At 41.2% G+C, this 20527-nt stretch overlaps 1 protein-coding gene across 2 annotated transcripts in view; it reads right to left on the bottom strand.

The window, feature by feature from the left end:
• Nucleotides 1-20204, bottom strand: part of EP300 (E1A binding protein p300) — a 74471-nt gene extending 54267 nt beyond the window's left edge. The window contains exon 1 of one of the 2 annotated variants that reach the window (XM_036865132.1): nt 19573-20204. In XM_036865132.1, the coding sequence (XP_036721027.1) occupies nt 19573-19666 (94 nt within the window). In that variant the 5' untranslated portion in view covers nt 19667-20204. The remainder of the gene's footprint in view (nt 1-19572) is intronic. The other variant, XM_036865131.1, reaches the window with a different exon arrangement.
• Between the last annotated feature and the right edge of the window lie 323 nt (nt 20205-20527).

Genomic DNA, 20527 nt, shown 5'->3' with positions numbered 1-20527 from the left:
CTGAGCACGGGCTCTAGGCGCGCAGGCTTCAGTAGTCGTGGCACGTGGCTCAGTAGTTGTGGCATGCACGCTCAGTTGCTCCGCAGCATGTGGGATCTTCCCAGACCAGGGCTCGAACCTGTGTCCCCTGCATTGGCAGGCGGATTCTTAACCACTGTGCCACCAGGGAAGTCCCCATATATACTTTTTTTTTTTTTTTTAAATTACACCTATTCATTCTTTTTTTTTTTTTTTATAGCTGCTTTATTTATTTATTTATTTATTTATTTATTTATTTATTTTTGGCTGTGTTGGGTCTTCGGTTCGTGCGAGGGCTTTCTCTAGTTACGGCAAGTGGGGGCCACTCTTCATCGCGGTGCGGGGACCGCTCTTCATCGCGGTGCGCGGGCCTTTCACTATCGCGGCCCCTCCCGTTGCGGGGCACAGGCTCCAGACGCGCAGGCTCAGTAGTTGTGGCTCACGGGCCCAGCTGCTCCGTGGCATGTGGGATCTTCCCAAACCAGGGCTCGAACCCGTGTCCCCTGCATTAGCAGGCAGATTCTCAACCACTGCGCCACCAGGGAAGCCCCCCATATATACTTTTAAGCGATTTTGCATTCTACTTTCCCCCTGGAGTATACAAGGAAACATTCCATCATCAGCATCTTTTTAGTATTAAACATTTAGGAAAAAATAAAAATAATCTCTACCTATTTAGAAACTTAAAAAATACACATGGGGTATTCCCTGGCAGCCCACTGGTTAGGACTCTGTGCTTTCACTGCTGAAAGCCTGGGTTCAATCCCTGGTCAGGTAACTAAAATCCCACAAGCCGTACAGCACAGCCAAAGAAAAAAAAATTTTTTAAAAATCAAAAATACACAGGGACTTCCCTGGTGGCACAGTGGTTAAGACTCTGTGCTCCCAACGCAGGAGGCCCGGGTCCAATTCCTGGTCAGGGAACTGGATCCCACATGCATGCCACAACTAAGGAGCCCACATGCTGCAACCAAGGAGCCGGCGAGCTGCAACTATAGAAGCTTGCCTGCCACAACTAAGACCTGGTGCAACCAAATAAATAAATAAATATTTTAAAAATTAATAAAAAATAAAAAATAAAACTACACACATACGTAAGTGATAAGGGAGAAATCACAAACTGAGAAATAGTAAAAATACTACATTTCAAAACTTAAAGGTTGGGCTTCCCTGGTGGCGCAGTGGTTGAGAGTCTGCCTGCCAATGCAGGGGACACGGGTTCGAGCCCTGGTCTGGGAAGATCCCACATGCCGCGGAGCAACTAGGCCCGTGATCCACAATTACTGAGCCTGCGCGTCTGGAGCCTGTGCTCCGCAACAAGAGAGGCCGCAATAGTGAGAGGCCCGCGCACCGCGATGAAGAGTGGCCCCCGCTTGCCGCAACTGGAGAAAGCCCTTGCACAGAAACGAAGACCCAACACAACCATAAATAAATAAATAAATAAATAAATAATTAAAAAACAAAAACAAAACTTAAAGGTTTATGTTAGAAAATAAAGCTTGAAATTAACAAGTATCCAAGTTATTATGTTAAAAAAAGAACAGTAAGAAAAAGATGATCAAATATAAAAGCAATTAAACAAAATAGAAAAATGGAGATAGAACTGAGAGATTACTAACAAAATCAGAATTTGGTTCTTTGAAGAGAGGAATAAAAGATAAACTTCTGGGAAAGTTAAGGAAAAAAGAAAATAAAAAGAGAAAGTGGACCTACTAATCAATTTCACACAAAAAACCTGAAGAGAGAAAAATGAATAAATTCCTCATAAAATACGCAATAAACCTCAATCAAAAAGAAATTACAGGGCTTCCCTGGTGGCGCAGTGGTTGGGGGTCCGCCTGCCGGTGCGGGGGACGCGGGTTCGAGCCCTGGTCTGGGAGGATCCCGCGTGCCGCGGAGCGGCTGGGCCCGTGGGCCACAATTGCTGAGCCTGAGCGTCTGGAGCCTGTGCTCCGCAGCGAGAGAGGCCGCGACGGTGAGAGGCCCGCGCACCGCGATGAGGAGTGGCCCCCACTTGCCGCGACTGGAGGAAGCCCTCGCGCAGAAACGAGGACCCAGCACAGCCAGGAATAAATAAATAAATAAATAAAATTAAAAAAAAAAAAGAAATTACATAGGATAAGTGTCCTAGCTTCTCCAACAAATCAGTGGCATAAAAGGGGGAAGGAAAAAAAAAGAGAACGAGAGAAGCTGTTATCATTCAACAACCAAACATACCTCATTTGGATCCTGATTCAAACTAACTGGAAATACATTTGAAGAGAATCAGGATAATATAGACTGAATAGTGAGTAATATTAAGAAATTATTAATTTTGTTGGGTATGACAATAGCATAGTTAAGTTAAAATAAGTCCTAAGAGACATATATTTAAGTATTTCTAGTGAAATGACAAGTCTGGGATTTGCTTTTAAAAACTCCAGCAGAAAAAAACAAGGGTGGGGGGGGTGGACAAAATGATCAGTAACTTGAAGTAACAGGCACATGGGAGTTCTTTCTACTATTCTACTAAATTGAATTATCCCATTTAAAAAACTTTAAAAGGAGACAGACAAAGCCGATTAATCCTATTACTATTAAAGACTCATTGGTTAATTTTTCCCATTAAGACCAGATCTAAATATTTTTACAGGCATGTCCTACTGAACTTTCAAGGAAAAGACAATTCAACCTTATACAAACACTTCTAAAAAATAGAAATACTCTAAAAACCACACATGGCCAGTAAAAGAAAAGGAAGTCATGATCACAGAAGCAAGAATCCTTTAAAAAAAAAAAAAAAAAGAAAGAAAGAAAAAAAAAAAAAGAAGAGCACATCAAGTTTATCAGTGTTTTATAGATGTCATATCATGATCGAGTTGGGATCTTCTCAGGAATCCAGAAGGAGGGGGTTTGCATATTCACCGTAGTAACAAAGGAGAAAGAAAACATTAGATCTATCTCAATGACTATAATAAAAGCACTGGATAAAAGTCAATACCCAATCACAATTTTTTTTTTTTTTTGGCTGCATTGGGTCTTCGTTGCTGTGCATGGACTTTCTCTAGTTGCGGTGACCGGGGGCTACTCTTCCTTGTGGTGCACAGGTTTCTCATTGTGGTGGCTTCTTCTTGTTGTGGAGCACAGGCTCTAGGCACATGGGCTTCAGTAGTTGTGGCGCACAGTCCTTAGAACAGGGGGGCTTCAGTAGTTGTGGCCACGGGCTTAGTTGCTCCGTGGCTGCAACTACTGAGCCTGCGCTCTCGAGCCCGAGAGCCGCAACTACTGAGCCCGTGTGCCACAACTACTGAAGCCCACGCGCCCAGAGCCCGTGCGCCACAACAAGAGAAGCCACCATGATGAGAAGCCTGTGCACCGCAATGAAGAGTAGCCCCCGCTTGCCACAACTAGAGAGAGCCCGCACACAGCAACGAAGACCCAACGCAGCCAAAAATTAATTAATTAAAAAAAACTGATGGGAGGGGCTTCCCTGGTGGCGCAGTGGTTGAGAATCTGCCTGCCAATGCAGGGGACACGGGTTCGAGCCCTGGCCTGGGAAGATCCACATGCCGCGGAGCAACTAGGCCCGTGAGCCACAACGACTGAGCCTGCGCGTCTGGAGCCTGTGCTCCGCAACAAGAGAGGCCGCGATAGTGAGAGGCCCGCGCACCGCGATGAAGAGTGGCCCCCGCTTGCCACAACTAGAGAAAGCCCTCGCACAGAAACGAAGACCCAACACAGCCATAAATAAATAAATAAAAAAAAAAAAAAAAAAAAAAAAACTGATGGGAAAAAGGATATATGTATATGTATAACTGAATCACTTTGCTGTACACCTGAAACTAACACAACAGTGTAAATCAACTATACTCCAATATAAAATAAAAATTAAAACAAAAAAAACTGATGGGAACTTCTTTAAACTGATAAAAAGGTCTCTTCCAAAACCTAAAAACTGACAGCAAATATGGATAATGGACCAACATTAAAAGTAGCCTCTTTAGCATCAAAACAAGACAAAGATACCCATAACAACCACTTCTATTCAGTGTGAACTGAAGTCTCTAGCCAAAGAAATAATATAAGAAACACTCATGAGTCAAGACTGAAAAGGAAGAAACAAAACTTATTGTATGCAAATGATATAACTGTCAACATGGAAAATCCAAGGCAAAGAAGTAGAAATAGTGAGAGGGTAGCAAGGTGACTGAACATACCACAAATACAGACAAATTAAATTGTACTTCTATACATGAGCAAAAAATGATTAGAAATAATTTTAAAAATAGGGGGAAAAAAGATCTGACAACGTTATTAGAAAATATGTGTAAACTGTGAAACTAAAGACCACCTAAACAGGACCTCCCTGGTGGCGCAATGGTTAAGAATCCGCCTGCCAATGCAGGGGACAGGGGTTCGAGCCCTGGTCCAGGAAGATCCCACATGCCACGGAGCAACTAAGCCCGCGTGCCTAGAGCCCGTGCTTTGCAACAAAAGAAACCACCGCAATGACAAACCCACGTACCAAAACAAAGAGCAGCCCCTGTTCACCACAACTAGAGAAAGCCTGCGTGCAGCAATGAAGACCCAACACAGCCAAAAAAAGACCACCTAAATAAATAAAATAACATCACAAAATCACAAGTGTCTGGGTACAAATCCTCAATGTTATATAAGGACATCAATGCTTCCCCAATATTGATCTAGATTCAATGCAATGCCAATCAAAATTCTAACAGTTTGGACTTCGCTGGTGGTGCAGTGGTTATTCATCCCCCTGCCAATGCAGGCGACAAGGGTTCGATCCCTGGTCCGGGAAGATCCCACATGCTGTGGAGCAACTAAGCCTGTGCACCAAAACTACTGAGCCTGCGTTCTAGAGCCCGCCAGCCACAACTACTGAGCCTGCATGTCTAAAGCCCGTGCTCCGCAACAAGAGAAGCCACTGAAATGAGAAGCCTGCGCACCGCAATGAAGAGTCGCCCCCACTTGCCGCAACTAGAGAAAGCCTGCGCACAGCAACGAAAACCCAACATGGCAATCAATCAATCAATAAATTCTAACAGTTTTTCAAAGAACCAGACAAGATGATTCTAAAGTATACACAGAAGAACCTAGTTTCCACCTCTGTGTAACAGGGAAGTACCCACTTCATAGGTTATTTGTGAGAATTCAATGAGTTAATGTAAGTATTTGGAACAGTGCCTGGCATATATTAAGCACTACGAAAATGTTACCTCTATTATTATTTAGTGGAATCATCACTCTATTAAGAGATAAGACTAGCTCATAATAATGAGAACAAATTTTTATCAGGCACTTTCAGTGTGTCAGGCATTGTCTCTGTGGCTCCTCAATAACTGTATTATTCTCATTAATCCTCTAACAACCTCAGAAGTAGTTAATAGCCACATATATAGAGTCCATTGAGGAGAAATCAACTTCAGTAATACCAAAGTCTTACTCCAGGCCCTAGTCTTGAGGACTTTAATTTAACCTGTACTACAGCCAAATCTGCTGCACTTGGTTGCTGTTTCATGTTTATTATGCAAAACATTTAACATCTCATTATAAAGTTAGGCTCCATTATGAAGCAGACAGGAAGGCTGGCATTGGTAGACCTTGACAATAAAGGTTATAGGGTTGTTTTTTAATGGCAATTCTGTATTTTCAACAGACTTAACTGTAGTGTCCACTACAAAAGATCCACTCAGGTTTCAACTCAAAGACAGATTCAAATACTATTTCCTAAGATGGCTCACTTTGCTACAACCTCAACTATGCACTTTATATCTTCTATCTTTTGTTATAGCTAAGTATTTGTGTGCATCTTACTTCTTTACCAAATCATAAGCATTTGAAAGATAAGGGTCTCATTTAACAGACATTTACATTTCCCATAGCACCTAGCACATGCTCAAGGAGTAAATTTGATAATAAACATTTCCAGCAATTCTACAATTGTAATATTATAATTATTTATATCTGATTGGTGGTTTATAAAAGTTCTCTTAACCTTTCCTTAAAACTTGTAATTTTCAATGACTATATTAATTAGATTTGGAAGATTATGTAAAAAAGTCATATATACTTTGACCCATGATTAAGCAGATCTTATTATTTCATTTGATATCACTGACTGTCATTATTACTCCTAAGCTGTTTTGATTGTGCCTCAAAGTTCTGGACATTTACGATTCCTAAATGCCATCAGCCATCACTGGTATCTAACCTGGCACAGCTCAAAGGGTCCAAGTACCTGGATTTAAACCCAATTCTACAAGCTGACTTCATTTACCAGTTACTTTCCAACTGTGAGCTCATGTTACTTCTTCTATCAAAAGGCAGTAAAACTTATTCTACCTCCTTCATAGAGTTGTTTTAAGAACAAATGAGATGGGTCTTAAATATTTTAATAGATTCTAAAGCATATAAATTATGCGTCTATAAAAAATGTGTAAATTTATTAACCCCCTTTTTAAAAGTTATACACACCAGGTGGGACAGAGCAAAGGATCCTTTAGGATCATCTAGTAGTGTTTATTTGGAAACACAGACAGAATAAAAAGCAGAACCATACTGGGTGAGGAGGAATTGGGAGAAGGAAGATGGATTTTCCTCAGGCCTCTTAGAACACTGCCCCTCCCAGGGAGGGCCCAAGTTTGAAAATTACTGATTCTCTCATATTATAGATGCAGTAACTGATGCATCACTGGCTTCCCTAAGACTGTACTATTTTGTTATTGAATATGGACTCTATTATAAAGTTCCTGGATCCCAGTCGAATATTCTTTCTATGTAAGTAAGCAAACAGACTTCATTTTTAGCAGCTGTTTTAGATTATTCAACATTATGAGAACTATAACTTTTCTAAACATTCTTAAACTGAGAAAACAATTTTTTAAACAAAATTTAAGTATTTCCAGACTAAGAAAAACTACTCCAACTGTAAATAATTAATTCTATACTGGTAGGATTAAGAGTACTAAAGCTCAAAAACCTAATATGTGGATTTTATTTTAGCCATCAAATTTCCAATCTTTCCCCATTAGGTCCTTCTGCAAGGGGCTTCCCAGAAAAAAACCTGACCGCAAGCTCACGAGCAGCATATTGGAAAAAGGCTACTAAAAATAAGAGACTATGTATTTAACCAGTTTGTCATAAATAGCAAATAAAACCCAATGGTCTAAAACTAGTAGAAAAGCAAGTCTCAAATTAAAAGCAATATGTATGAAGATGCAAGGGAAAAATAATTAGAAATTTAAAGGCCATAATTTAAACAAATCCTACTGAACAGTGGGTTTTAGTACTGACCAGCCTCAATCCACCCCTCTTACTAAGCTCCTCAGGTACTTCCTTTTTGTTCAAGGAAAGGGGAAAAAATAAAGGTTCAAATAAATCCCCTTCTCAGGCCCCCATCTCAACTTGCTCTTCATAGGGATTAGTTCAGATCAGTTGAATAAAATTTACATGTTCAACAAATAAAAGAAGCAACCTAGAGGGTCCGACACATAATAGCTTGGGATTTTTACTGTAGAGAGAAAATTGATCTACTAAAGAATTTTAAGCAGAAATATGATATGAACAAATCTGCATTTATTAGAGTCCACTGAAACAAACAAGATGAAGAATAAATTGGACAGACAAGTCTAGAGTCAGGGAGACTGGTGAGGAGGCTGCTGCTAAAGGGGCATCAAAGAGGCCAATCAAAAGACTCTCTGACTATAGTTAGGGAGTTAAGGAGAGAAAAAAAGAATGACTCCTAAGCTTCTGGCTTGGATAACCTAAGAGTGCAGTTATCCACATGGGCAATCAGAGGAATACATGGCAATGTGAGAGAGAAATGCGGAGCTTAAGTCACCATCAGACATTAAGGGGACCACTAGAAATGCCAGTATTTAAGGGACATGATCTTAACCTGCAAAGGATGCTAAAATTCAACATTCCCTAGCCCAACCACCAGGAATCCCGGAAATCAGTTTCCAAGAAGGAAATGTTAGCGGTGTTCCATGCTCAACAGAAAATTCACTAAATATAGATAATAGGAGATATTTAGTAACAACAAAAGCCAGGCTGCAATGGACTGAGAAGTAGGAAGTAGAAAATAAGTGACAGCGAGTACTTCTTCTAGATATTAAGGTGAGTTCTTACATATTTGATTTGCTGACCCCCCCTTTCTCTTTGATTAGACATTTACAAATCTGAAATTTATCCCATTACCTTTCAACTATCCTATGACAAACATTTCAAGACAGTATCACAAACAACTTGAAATGAACAAACTCACACTATCTCCAGTAAGACATTTCCTGCTTACTTTCTAAAATATCAACTAATTAACATCATCCACAGGCTACTTCTACCAAATAGTTTATTGACAAATTCCCATATATGGTTCCCAGATGCTCAAATACAAAATGACTTTGAGTAAAATGTTGCTTTGGGACTTCCCTGGCAGTCCAGTGGTTAAGACTACTCCTACTGCAGGGGAGTGCAGGTTTGATCCGTGGTCAGGAAACTAAGATCCTGCGTGCTGTGCTGAGAGGCCAAAAAAAGGAAAAAAAAAAAAAAAAGAAAGTTTCTTCATCTGAGTGTACATTCAGTCCAAACACGGTGACACAAAATGTGACTGACAGGACAGAATTAAATCTGATTTGGAAAATTTAGCATAATACATTAGGTTTATCCAATGAACTGTGTATTAGAAATGTGATAATTTAAACAAAAACGAATTTGGATTGAGCATGTGGGAAACTAGTATTGAGTCAAAACATCCTTTCATTATTACATATTGATTCTGTAGGTCACCCTTGGTGTCTTCTTAGTTCTGTGGTCCTCACAGCAGATTTAGCTATATCATCTCTTGTAAAATAAACACTCAACTCACTTAGCCTTTCCAAAAAAATCAAAAGATCAAGACAATTCCACGATACATGAGAAATTAGACAAATATTTCCCACCATGAAATGTATAAGTGAAGTATAACATTCAAAATTAGGATTACTAACAATATAATCCCAAGTACTGCACTGAGTATAAAAAAAAGATTTTTAAAAGTTACAAACTAGGATGCAAAACAAATAATTTTGGCTCAAAATCTAATTCTACTGCATAACAGTACCTCTTCCAGTTACAAATTTTTTTCCCATTCAGAAGGCTCAAACATTATTTGCTGAATAAACAGGCTTATTTTTGTACTTCAGGTAAGCTGAATTCAAATAAAAACTCAGTTGGGTTTTGAACTGTGTACATTAAGCAAAATACCCATAAGAATTATTCTAAAACTAGTCAATTCTCAAGTATCCACTTAAAAGACAGAATTCATCCATCAACTCTCCTCCTTTCAGTTAGTTTTCTCTGTGGCATTAAAAATGCTTTTTAAAAAACGAACATTACGGATCTCAAAACCTTTCTTTCATCCCAGTGGTGAGACCAGAGGACGAGTAGGAACTAGACAAGTGAAGAGTGGAGAAAAGGAGGACAGGTGAACAACTCAAGCTGAGCCACAGCAATTGAAGGAATTCAAAGGACGGGGAGCCAGGTGAGTGATGAGGTGGGCAGAGATCTGAGATTTAAAAAAATAAGGATTAGAGATGAAAGTCAAATGTACAGAACTTTAATAATTCTGAAAACAGTTTGGCTAGACATGAAAACTATCAATCTCACAAAGATCTCTCCTTATTGGTTTAGGGCACTTCTACTCTTACATTAACTCAGCTGTTTTGGGTGCTTAACAAAGTATGACGTTTTAAAACACTGTGGCCTTTAAAATGAGGCGATTTTCTAAATTTCATGAATTTCTCAGGTTAAAATAACCATCCTAACTTTCATCCAGTACTTTATTTCAGAAATGGTATTTAATACTCTGTAGATGAAGCAGAATTAAGCTAATCATAAAAAACCCACCTATCAAGGAAGAAAAGGTACATAAACACTTAAAACTACAATACTGAATTTGAAGGACACTACGAAAATGTAACGAGGGCTTCCCTGGTGGCACAGTGGTTAAGAATCCGCCTGCCAATGCAAGGCACACGGGTTCAAGCCCTGGTCCGGGAAGATCCCACATGCCACGGAGCAACTAAGCCCATGTGCCACAACTACTGAGCCTGCACTCTAGAGCCCACGAGCCACAGCTACTGAAGCCCGTGCACCTAGAGCCCGTGCTCCGCAACAAGAGAAGCCACCGCAATGAGAAGCCCGCGCACTGCAACGAAGAGTAGCTCCCGCTCGCCGCAACTAGAGAAAAGCCTGCTTGCAGCAACGAAGACCCAACGCAGCCAAAAAAAAACAAAACCAAAAAACAACAACTGGTAACAACCTGTGGGTTATATACAAATTTGATCGAAGATGATAATCAATATTAAGTTTCACAGGATCACATAGCTTTGCATGTTGGCAGCTGGTGAACTGTGAAAGCTAATAGAGCCAAAGGGCAAAAGTACAGGTTAATTTTCAAAATATGCATTTTTAAAATTAATTAATTAATTAATTAATTGGTTGATTTTTGGTTGTGTTGGCTCTTCGTTGCTGCACGCGGGCTTTCTCTAGTTGCGGCAGTGGGTGCTACTCTTCGTTGCGGTGCACGGGCTTCTGACTGCAGTGGCTTCTCTTTGTTGTGGAACACAGGCTCTAGGCAAGTGGGCTTCAGCAGTTGTGACTCGTGGGCTCTAGAGAGCAGGCTCAGAAGTTGTGGCGCACGGGCTTAGTTGCTCCGCGGCATGTGGGATCTTCCCGGGCCAGGCTTGAACCCGTGTCCCCTGCATTGGCAGGTGGATTCTTATCCACTGCGCCACCAGCAAAGCCCGAGTATAGTAACATTTTGAGAGAAGCTTTGCAGTGAGGGTTGGATTTGTTGGCCTAATTGGGGTTTGCTCCAAGGGAATGCCTACAGGGGATCCTAGATAGTGAAACTATCGTACTATCTCTTAAAAAAAAAAAAGTCTCCTAGAAATTGTCTATCTGTAAAGAGAAAGGGGAGCGTGACTTTTAAAAAAAATCTGCTACATTTTCTACATGTATGACAACTGGTAAACAAAACTTGGATCTTAAGAAAATAAACAATTCACTTTGTTAACTACAATTTACCAAAAACTACAAAGACAAATGATAAGTGCATTTCAAGAGATAAATGACAAACCCTAGGTCTTCCTGCCATTAGGTTCCCTCCCTGCTACTGATCCTCTGCAGTGTCACTAGCACTACTCTTTCCCTGACCATGTCACTCTTCTCATAAAATTTTTATCCAGATGGTGAGATGAATGTCAAATTCCTTAGCATATTTCTGTCTTTCCATATTAGGACCCTCACATCCTTTTCCATCTGTCTCCCATGAAAACATTCCACCGTATAGTCTGTTCCAGTCACATAAAAACCACTTGTATTTGTTCCACCTGAAATACCACTCCAAATTTCCCTTTTTTTTTTTTTTGGCCGCACCGCATAGCTTGCGGGATCTTGGTTCCCAAGGAGGGATTGAACCCGGGCCCTCGGTAGTGAAAGTTCTAACCACTGGACCACCAGGTTAATTCCCAACTTCTAAGAAAAGGTAGGTCATGCTCTCCTACCCCCTTTCAAATACACATTTTCTATATGAGGTTTCCGCCCAATACTCCAAACCCATCCTGTCAGAAATAATCCCTATCCTCTGCCTTTATCTAAAACATTTAAAACTTATCAGAGTATAACTTATGGGAAAACTGTGTGGATATGTGTACTACCAACTCCACCAGATCCTAAAGGCTTTGAGAGCAGAAACTGCACCTTGATTCATCTTTACATTCCAAATACCTAAAACTTGGTGGGTAGTCAATGTTTCTTGGCTTGAATGAAAGGTGCTCCAAATGAAAATAGTGACTACCCAATTCAGGAGAATCACACAACTTCAAAATATGCAAATTTAACTCATCACAACCCCTCCCCTCATCCATATCCATACACAAACACTTCTCTAAGTATTGAATAAATGACATCCTCACCAATCCTGCTACCCAAGCTTGAAACTTGGGCATTACCCTTGACTCCTCTACGGCAATATCCTGACACTAATTAATCACCAAGTTCTGCTGGCCACCCATGTTCTCTCAAACCTTTTCACTTCTTTCCATGTACTAATCCAGGCCACCCTCATCAGAGCTGGAATTCTGAAACAGTCATCTCACTGGTCTCCCTGCCTATTTTCCCCTGTTTCTTTCCAAACCATTCCTCGCTTTAGTCAGTCATCTAAGGTACAATTCTGTCCATCCATGTAAAAGAGCTAAAAAAATCTAAACTCCAATAAGCAGTAACTCCAATAAGTCCTGCAAGATTGGCCCCTTGCTCACCTCTACAATTATATTTCTTGCTATACCCCAGCCAGATGAAATTTACAGATTCCATGACAGACCATCTCTTGTTTTCAACCTGGGCTCACTCTTAGAAACCCTATATCCTTCAAATCCCAAGATCAGACACCAATTTCCTCAAAAAAAGCCACCAGAGCAACAGTAGCTACAGGTTAAGTACCCGTTTCTCCCACTGTACACTGTGCAAATACAACACTGTACACTGTACATATACAACACTGGTCACATCAGACTTGAACGTCGTTCTTTCCCCTTATCTACAAACCCCAGGAAAGAAGGGCCCATGTCTTTCTGGATCACCAGAGTATTCCCTGTTTTGAGATGAAATGCCAGGCATACAGAAAACGTTGGTCCAATACAGGATGTTGGTCCAATACAGGACAACCGGCAGCTTGTCAACTCTTTTAAACTAGTATTTTTCAAATTGTGAGTCACAAGCCATAGTAGGTCATGAAATCAAATATAGTGAGTCACAACCACCACTTTTTAAAAAATGAAATGCCATAGAAAATATCAGAGTATATTATAAGTAGTAAGGCTAGGTAGGATAAATATTGTTTGCTCACTTGCTGAGACAGGGTCTCTGGTTCTCCATGTAAAATACAGTTCTTACTTGGGTGTGGTCAAAAAATATTGAAAAGCTCTGCATTGCCCCTTCTACTTTTCTTCCTCCTTCTTTAAGAAAGTCTTCTTTTAAGACCCAGATAATGCACTTCCCTGGTGGCACAGTGGTTAAGAATCCGCCTGCCAATGCAGGGGACACGGGTTCAAGCCCTGGTCCCGGAAGATCCCACATGCTGTGGAGCAACTAAGCCTGGGCTGAGCCTGCACTCTAGAGCCCGCAACCCACAACTACTGAGCCCACATGCCACAACTACTGAAGCCCGCGCACCTAGAGCCCGAGCTCTGCAACAAGAGAAGCCACTGCAATGAAAAGCCTGCACACCACAACGAAGAGTAGCCCGCACTCGCCACAACTAGAGAAAGCCCGCGCACAGCAACGAAGACCCAACACAGCCAAAAATAAAATGATTAAAAAAAAAAGACCCAGATAAACAAATAAAAAATAATGCTCAACCACATGATTCTTTAGAAAAAAGCCATTCTTATCTTGAGCATTTCCAATAAGAACAATCTACTTTCTTATCTCTCATTATGCCTTAAATATTTATGTTCATTTCAATTACATATACAAGACTCCCCTATGTGACAATATATATACTTTTATTTTAACCTCTGCTGCCATATTCTTATACTCTCAAAAAACTTAATCTTTGAGTAGATGATGGATATGCTGACTCTGCACCTTAAAAGTAAGGTCTGTAAGCCTTACTTTTAAGACCACTCTCAACTTCACACACTTGGTTTTCTCTTTACCCAATCTATCTGTATACCCATTAAAAAATCTAGCACTGCTTTTTTGGGATATATTTAGCAGTAAAGTTAAAAACAGTTAACACTTAATGAAAACATACTATACTGCAGCAAGCACTATCCTAAATATTTGACAAAGACAATTCTCATTTACTATTCCTTACCACAATCCTACAAGGTGGGTACTACAGGTGAGGAAGCTGAGACAGAGAGATTAAGTAACTGGCCCAAGGTTCACAGGTAATAAAGGCAGGTCTGGAATTGTAACTCTACTAGTCTGACTCCAAAACAAATTCTCTCACCACTCACTTTTTTCCAGTAGTTTAAATTTTATACTCTCTCTCAACTAAATTACTCCTAATTGCCTTTTGGGGCATTTATTTTAAAAGATCTACATCTAGGGACTTCCCTGGCGGTCCAGTGGTTGAGGCTTCGCCTTCCAATGCAGTGGGTGCGGTTTTGATCCCTGGTCAGGGAGTTAGGATCCCACATGCCTAACTGGCCAAAGAGCCAAAACATAAAACAGAAGCAATGCTGTAACAAATTCAATAAAGACTTTAAAAATGGTCCATGGGCTTCCCTGGTGGTGCAGTGGATAAGAATCTGCCTGCCAATGCAGGGGACAAGGGTTCGATTCCTGGTCCGGGAAGATCCCACATGCCACAGAGCAACTAAGCCTGTGCGCCACAACTACTGAAGTCTGTGCGCCTAGAGCCCGTGCTCTGTGACAAGAGAAGCCACCGCAACGAGAAGCCCACGCACCGCCATGAAGAGCAGCCCCCACTCGCCGCAACTAGAGAAAGCCTGCGCGCAACAACAGAGATACAACGCAGCCAAAAATAAATAAATAAAATTAAAAAATAAAAATGGTCCACATCAAAATAATCTTAAAAAAAAGATCTACATCTAAAAACAAATGATATCCAAATTGTTCAGAAGAGGCTTAAAACCTCAATGTTTATTCTCTTAAACATTTTTTGAGACCTGAGCAATAAAATATTTTACCATTAAAATTTCAGAAGAAAATTACCATCCATTTCATGAAAAAAAATCATCTGCAAAAGCCAATGTTTTAAATATTTTACACGTGGCATAATTTAAGTTTCAACTTGCCCATTAATTTCTCTAATGCTTGCCACACTAAAAAAAATTCAACTTCAGAAATTCTCTAAAGAGGAACCCTAAAATTTCAGAAACACACAAAACAAGTTGTCTTATTTTTCCATTAATTGTTGGGTGTAAGAATTGGCAGAATAACTCTTGAATTGTTTTTGTAAATATACCAGGAAGAAGCACTTTACACTCCCACTTGTATCTGCAACATTCTTCCTACTCTTTTTTTCTTTCCTATTTACCACTTAATGTCCTTACAAACACCACTAGGCACTAATTTTCAACTTCTTGTTTTAATCCCCCCCCCCCACTTTATAGAATAGACTAAGGAAAAGGGAGAAAGCAAAGTAAAACAGAGAAAACAATGCCAAAAGGCAACCAAGGCAGAAACCTTTTCCTCCCTCCCCATCATCCAATCACTGGACATGCGAATACATTTCTTACCTCTGTAACAGAATATGAACTCCAGCTGAAAAAGGGAACCCTTGTTGTAACACATACAAGATTTACAACGTAACAAGTCACCTTAACTCACTATCAACCACAGATAGCTTTCTTGAAGCCCTATAAATGAACTTACAAAGCCTTGAGAGTAAGCAATTGACAGAGTTCAAGACACTTAGTAAAATGTTTTGCAATTTAACAGAGAGGTCGGCAATACCTCGCTGGACCAAAGAGCGGTAACTCAAAAACTTCAGAAGCAGAACTCTCAAGTAAACGCTGATGCCCGAAAAATAAAATTAAAACACAGTATCACAGGTTTAAGAGCTAACAAAGAAATGATCTCCAATAAAAATATTCTAGTTAGATGACAAACCACTGAGACACAATGGTGTTCTGAGAAAGTAAAACTGACATTTAAAAAATCCTTGCCAATGGAATATCACTCAGCCATAAAAATAAATGAAATTGAGTTATTTGTAGTGAAGTGGATGGACCTAGAGTCTGTCATACAGAGTGAAGTAAGTCAGAAAGAGAAAAAATACTGTATGCTAACACATATACATGGCATCTAAAAAAAAAAAGGTTCTGACGAACCTAGGAGCAGGACAGGAATAAAAACGCAGATGTAGAGAATGGACTTGAGGACACAGGGAGGGGGAAGGGTAAGTTGGGAAGAAGTGAGAGAGTAGCACTGACATATACACACTACCAAGTGTAAAACAGATAGCTAGTGGGAAGCAGCTGCATTGCACAGGGAGATCAGCTCAGTGCTCTGTGACCACCTAGAGGGGTGGGATAGGGAGGGTGGGAGGGAGAGGCAAGAGGGAGGAAATATGGGGATATATGTATACATATAGCTGATTCACTCTGTTATACAGCAGACACTAACACAACATTGTAAAGCAATTATACTCCAATAAAGACGTTAAAAAAAAATTCTTGTCACAAAAAATCTATCGTGTACACTAATCTAATGGTCAAAATGCAGATATATCTGCCCTGTGCCTTCAAAATGAAAATGGGCATAAAATCCAAGCCAATTTTGACACATGGGTACACAGCAGGGCCACAAAATCATACCAAGACCAGAAGAATCTTTTACCCTACTAAATATGCCAGATCCTAATGCTGTCACACCTCTTTCCAGAGTCTGTTCTTTCAGCCCATACAACAGCATCAAGTGTTTACAAAGCAGTGACAGAACATGTTCTGTAAGCAATGAAGGCAACATATCACCCTCATCATTCCATCACTCAGGTTATTATCAGAAACAGGTTCAAGAAATATTTGAAGGACAATGTATTAACTATTCTGGTCAATAATTTTACCAAAAAATTTTTGCAAATGGCTTTTATGATGGGGTGGTAGTGGAGGTGGTAGGACAGAAAGTCATTTCTCAAATAGTTTTGATCTAACCATGCCAAGTTAAATAATATTTTCAATAGATCAAGTGCAAAGATTGAAACAGGAACATAAAAAAGCAAAAGTGGTAAGTCTTTCTCCCCATTCTAACATGTAAAACTTAAATGTAATTCAAATTATTTTAATCAACCTAGAAATTTTTTAGAAGAATCTTTGAAAATTAAAATAAGTCATTTTTATTCTGCATCGTGGATAACCTTAGAAAATCAAATTTTGGGATTTAAGCACTAATTTGTTTTGTGACACTTTAGTTTAGCATGTCAACCCAACTGGGTTCCAATTTTCTTTCCTATAAAACTGGCACATGCAAACACTCTTGGCAGGTACACTTACACTACTAAAACTGCAAGCCTCAATCATTTAAAAAAAGTTTCTGGAATCTAGAATTTTGGGATAATTTTGAACAGTTCTAAATAAAATTAATCATCAAATACGAAGGAATAATTTACATTCACATTTATAAAATACACAGCAACTCAGAAGTAAAAATGTAGAAATTACAAGTTTAAAATGTAATGTTTTAAAAAGTGAAGTGTCTCTGTTAAAAGTTGACTGCAAACTTATACTACACAGTGCTGGATGCAAATAAAAATCAAAATGTAATGGTGTCCAACTTGAAGTTCACAGGGGGACAGTATATTCTTAATACTCATTTCTCCCCTTCCCCCATCAAAAAATCCAAACTGGTTAGGATTAAAAATTGGATACCAAAGAATTCCTGGAGTAGAATCTTAAGGTGGGGGGGGGGTGCACAAAAATCAACCTACACTACAAAATTTAGAGAAAGATAAACTCTTAGGACTAAGACTGAATTAATCTCAGTGCTGAGGGTTTTTTATTATAAAAACCCACTTGATACATTTAGCACTCTTACAATTATTCAAAGATGTTTCAAGTAGCAAAACAGTTTCTGTGCATTAGTCAGGTGCGACACTATCAAAATGAGTTAAAGTTACCAAATACACAGATCAAATATGGAGACTGTAGCAGTGCACCTGAACTGAGATATCTGAACAAGAGAGGACAGCCTCCCTTCCAGACCTTGCGTTACTCTAAGACTAAACTGCTCAAATCAGGAGTCATCAAAACAGTACAAGTAAAAAGTTTTCTCTACAATATTCCCAGTCACTGGCTAACTCAAATGTAAAATCCATTACCATATTACACGAGAACTAAAGAGCAAAAACCACCACAATACACAAAAACTAAAGAAACAAAACAAAAATCTACAGGTGAAAAATGTGTCTAAAGGTGATCTAAAAGTCCTACCGAGTGACATTTTAGTAAGTACAAAGGAATACAATACTCCATATGTGTATGAATTCTGAGGAAAAAACTCAGGTTTAAAAAAAAAAATCCCTGAAGACTACAGAAACTTCAAGGAATGAGGACAGATCAAAGTTCATGTACTGCCAACGTTACAAGCCTGAAGCAGAGGAACTCCGCAAAAATCCTCAATCTTTGCAGGTTACCTTAAACTCACGATACGTCTTTCTTATAAAAGCAAAGAATCCAAAGCATTTGCCATATCCTTACGTTTTTCACCCACAGAAACGAAGCCTACTTAGAACCATTCTTCTTTAGAAGTTCTCTACAAACTCCAAGGGTACATTTAACTCCATTATGCACTCTCACTGGCAGATGGGGGAATGACGTTGAGCCTGTTTTCTCAGGGAGTTAAAGAGATGCTCCGTAGTAAGGGGGAACATCTTGTAGACTGTCAGATGGCCAGCCATTCTTCGTCTTCATTACCCTGGCACCTCAAACAACTAAGACAGCAAAAGAGAAGGTCGGTGGCCATCAGGATAGCATCAAACTAACTGTAAGAAGGGAATGATGGAAAGAAGTCTCCCTGAATTTCTCTTAATAAAAAGGCTAGTCCACAAATGAGTGAAGTAAAAAATTTGAACAGCTTTTTTAAACTGAAATCTGGATCTCCACATATGTTTAAAGTGTAAAAAAGACAAAACACACAAATACAAAACCTACTGCACATTTAAAATTCTTGTATTATCAGTTCATGTTTGCAGTTCATGATTGGGACTCTTTCAACTTTTAATCTTGATTTCCAAGTACATAACTCCATAAAATCATTTAGGCCCCCCATCCAGCCCTCCCCAAAGAGAAAGTAACTGCAAACTGCAAAGAAAATGCTTCTGCTCTCTCCCAACCTAAAAACCCCAGAGTTTCAGACGTTTTGGTCTGGCACCAAAGAAATGAAATGAAAAATGAACAGCGCTCCATATTGACTTTTAAAGCAAATGGGGGGGGGGGGGCAAAGCAAATGGGGGGGGCAAAAAAGCTGGGAATGGTAGGTAAAATAATTCATACCAAATTTCGGGTTTGACGTTCAACTTCACGTCAAACCTGAAATCCTGGATCACACACACACAAATAAATAAAACCAAGATTTTTTTTACACCCTCATCCTCAACAGAAAATCTTATGTAAAGAGAAATTCTTCAAGAGTAGAAAGCAGAGGAAACGGGACAAGTGCGATCAGGAAGAAAGGATTCACGATTCCTCACTTATCAACAACAGAAAAAGTAAAATTGCAAAAAAGGCCCTTACACTCAAATGCACTGGCATTTCCAAAATTAAACTGCATGGGAACAACAATAAAGGCCATTTCTGCAGCACCACTCAAGAGCTCTAATTCCAGAACACATAGCGATATGACATAGTATTGCAATAAATGTATTAGGAAGCAAAGAAAATGGTTGGGCTACTGGACGCCTTCGACCAGCTCATTCAAACACCTTTAAAATCAATCAAGAGGCAGAGAACTAGGAAGAGAGAGAAAGAAAATATGGACGAATAAGGCTGCGAGGAGAAAAGATTAAGGAGGAGGTGGAAGGCCAGGGTTCCCAAGACTAACCTGTGCCATCGCTGGCGGACGCCGAGAGGGCCGGAGATGAGAGTTTAGGCCGCTTGGCTGAAGGCGGCCCCGGTTCCACCACATTCTCGGCCATTTTTAATTCTTTCGGAGATACGGGCGAGGAAAAGGAGAATCCCCGGGAAATCTCTTCTTCAGGCCTGGGTCCCCGCCCGGATCCCTGGGGTGGGCTTGGGGGGCTCCGCCGGCCCCCGAAGGGGGTGGGGGAAGTTCCTTTTTCTCTTCGCTGGATCGCGGTGGCTGAAGAGGGATGCGGGCTCGATAGAAAAGGTAGGGGCAAGTGCGAGGGGCCGGGCCTGAGCCCAGGCCCGGAGGAGGGCACAGGCACACAAATGCGCCGAGCGCGTCCGCTGCGGCGAATCCCCGAGAACTCGCGGCTCTAGAGGCGCAGTCCCCGGCCCGCCACGGCCGGCCCCTGCCCAGCCGAGGTCTCTCGGAGCTCCGCCGCCGCCATCAGCTTCTTCCTCCTCGGCGCTGTCCTCCTCCTTCTCATCGCCACAAGGAGGCGGGGGCGAAAAGGGGGGAGAGGAGGAGGCGACGAGAGACACTCACCTCCTCCCGGTGCCCCCTCCCGGACCTGAGCCCCCACCCTCCGAACCCTCCTCTTGCCGCCGCGCTCCGCGCCGCCGCCGCACCGGCCCCTAATGGCCGCAGAGAGCTCGCCCGAGCCGAGAGCCAGGCTGGCGCCGCCGCCTCACATCGCGCGGCGGGCGGCGGAGGCGCGGCGAGGACGCCGGGCGCGGAGCTCGCCGGCGCAGAGGGCCGAGGGGGCCGGGCCGAGCAGCGCCGCCAGCCCGCGCCGACGCCGAGGCCACCGAGGAGGCCCCGCTCTGGCGGGCGGCGCAGGCGGCTTCCTCTCGAGCCGCGCTCTCCTCCTTCGCCCTCCCTCCCGCGGAAAATAAATAAATACGGCCGCCGCTACGGCCCCCACCCCCGG

This window comes from Balaenoptera musculus, chromosome 10, assembly GCF_009873245.2.
Source record: "Balaenoptera musculus isolate JJ_BM4_2016_0621 chromosome 10, mBalMus1.pri.v3, whole genome shotgun sequence".
Taxonomy (NCBI): Eukaryota; Metazoa; Chordata; class Mammalia; order Artiodactyla; family Balaenopteridae; genus Balaenoptera; species Balaenoptera musculus.
The sequence above is the reverse complement of the archived record's forward strand: the minus strand, read 5'-3'. Positions and strand labels throughout refer to the sequence as shown.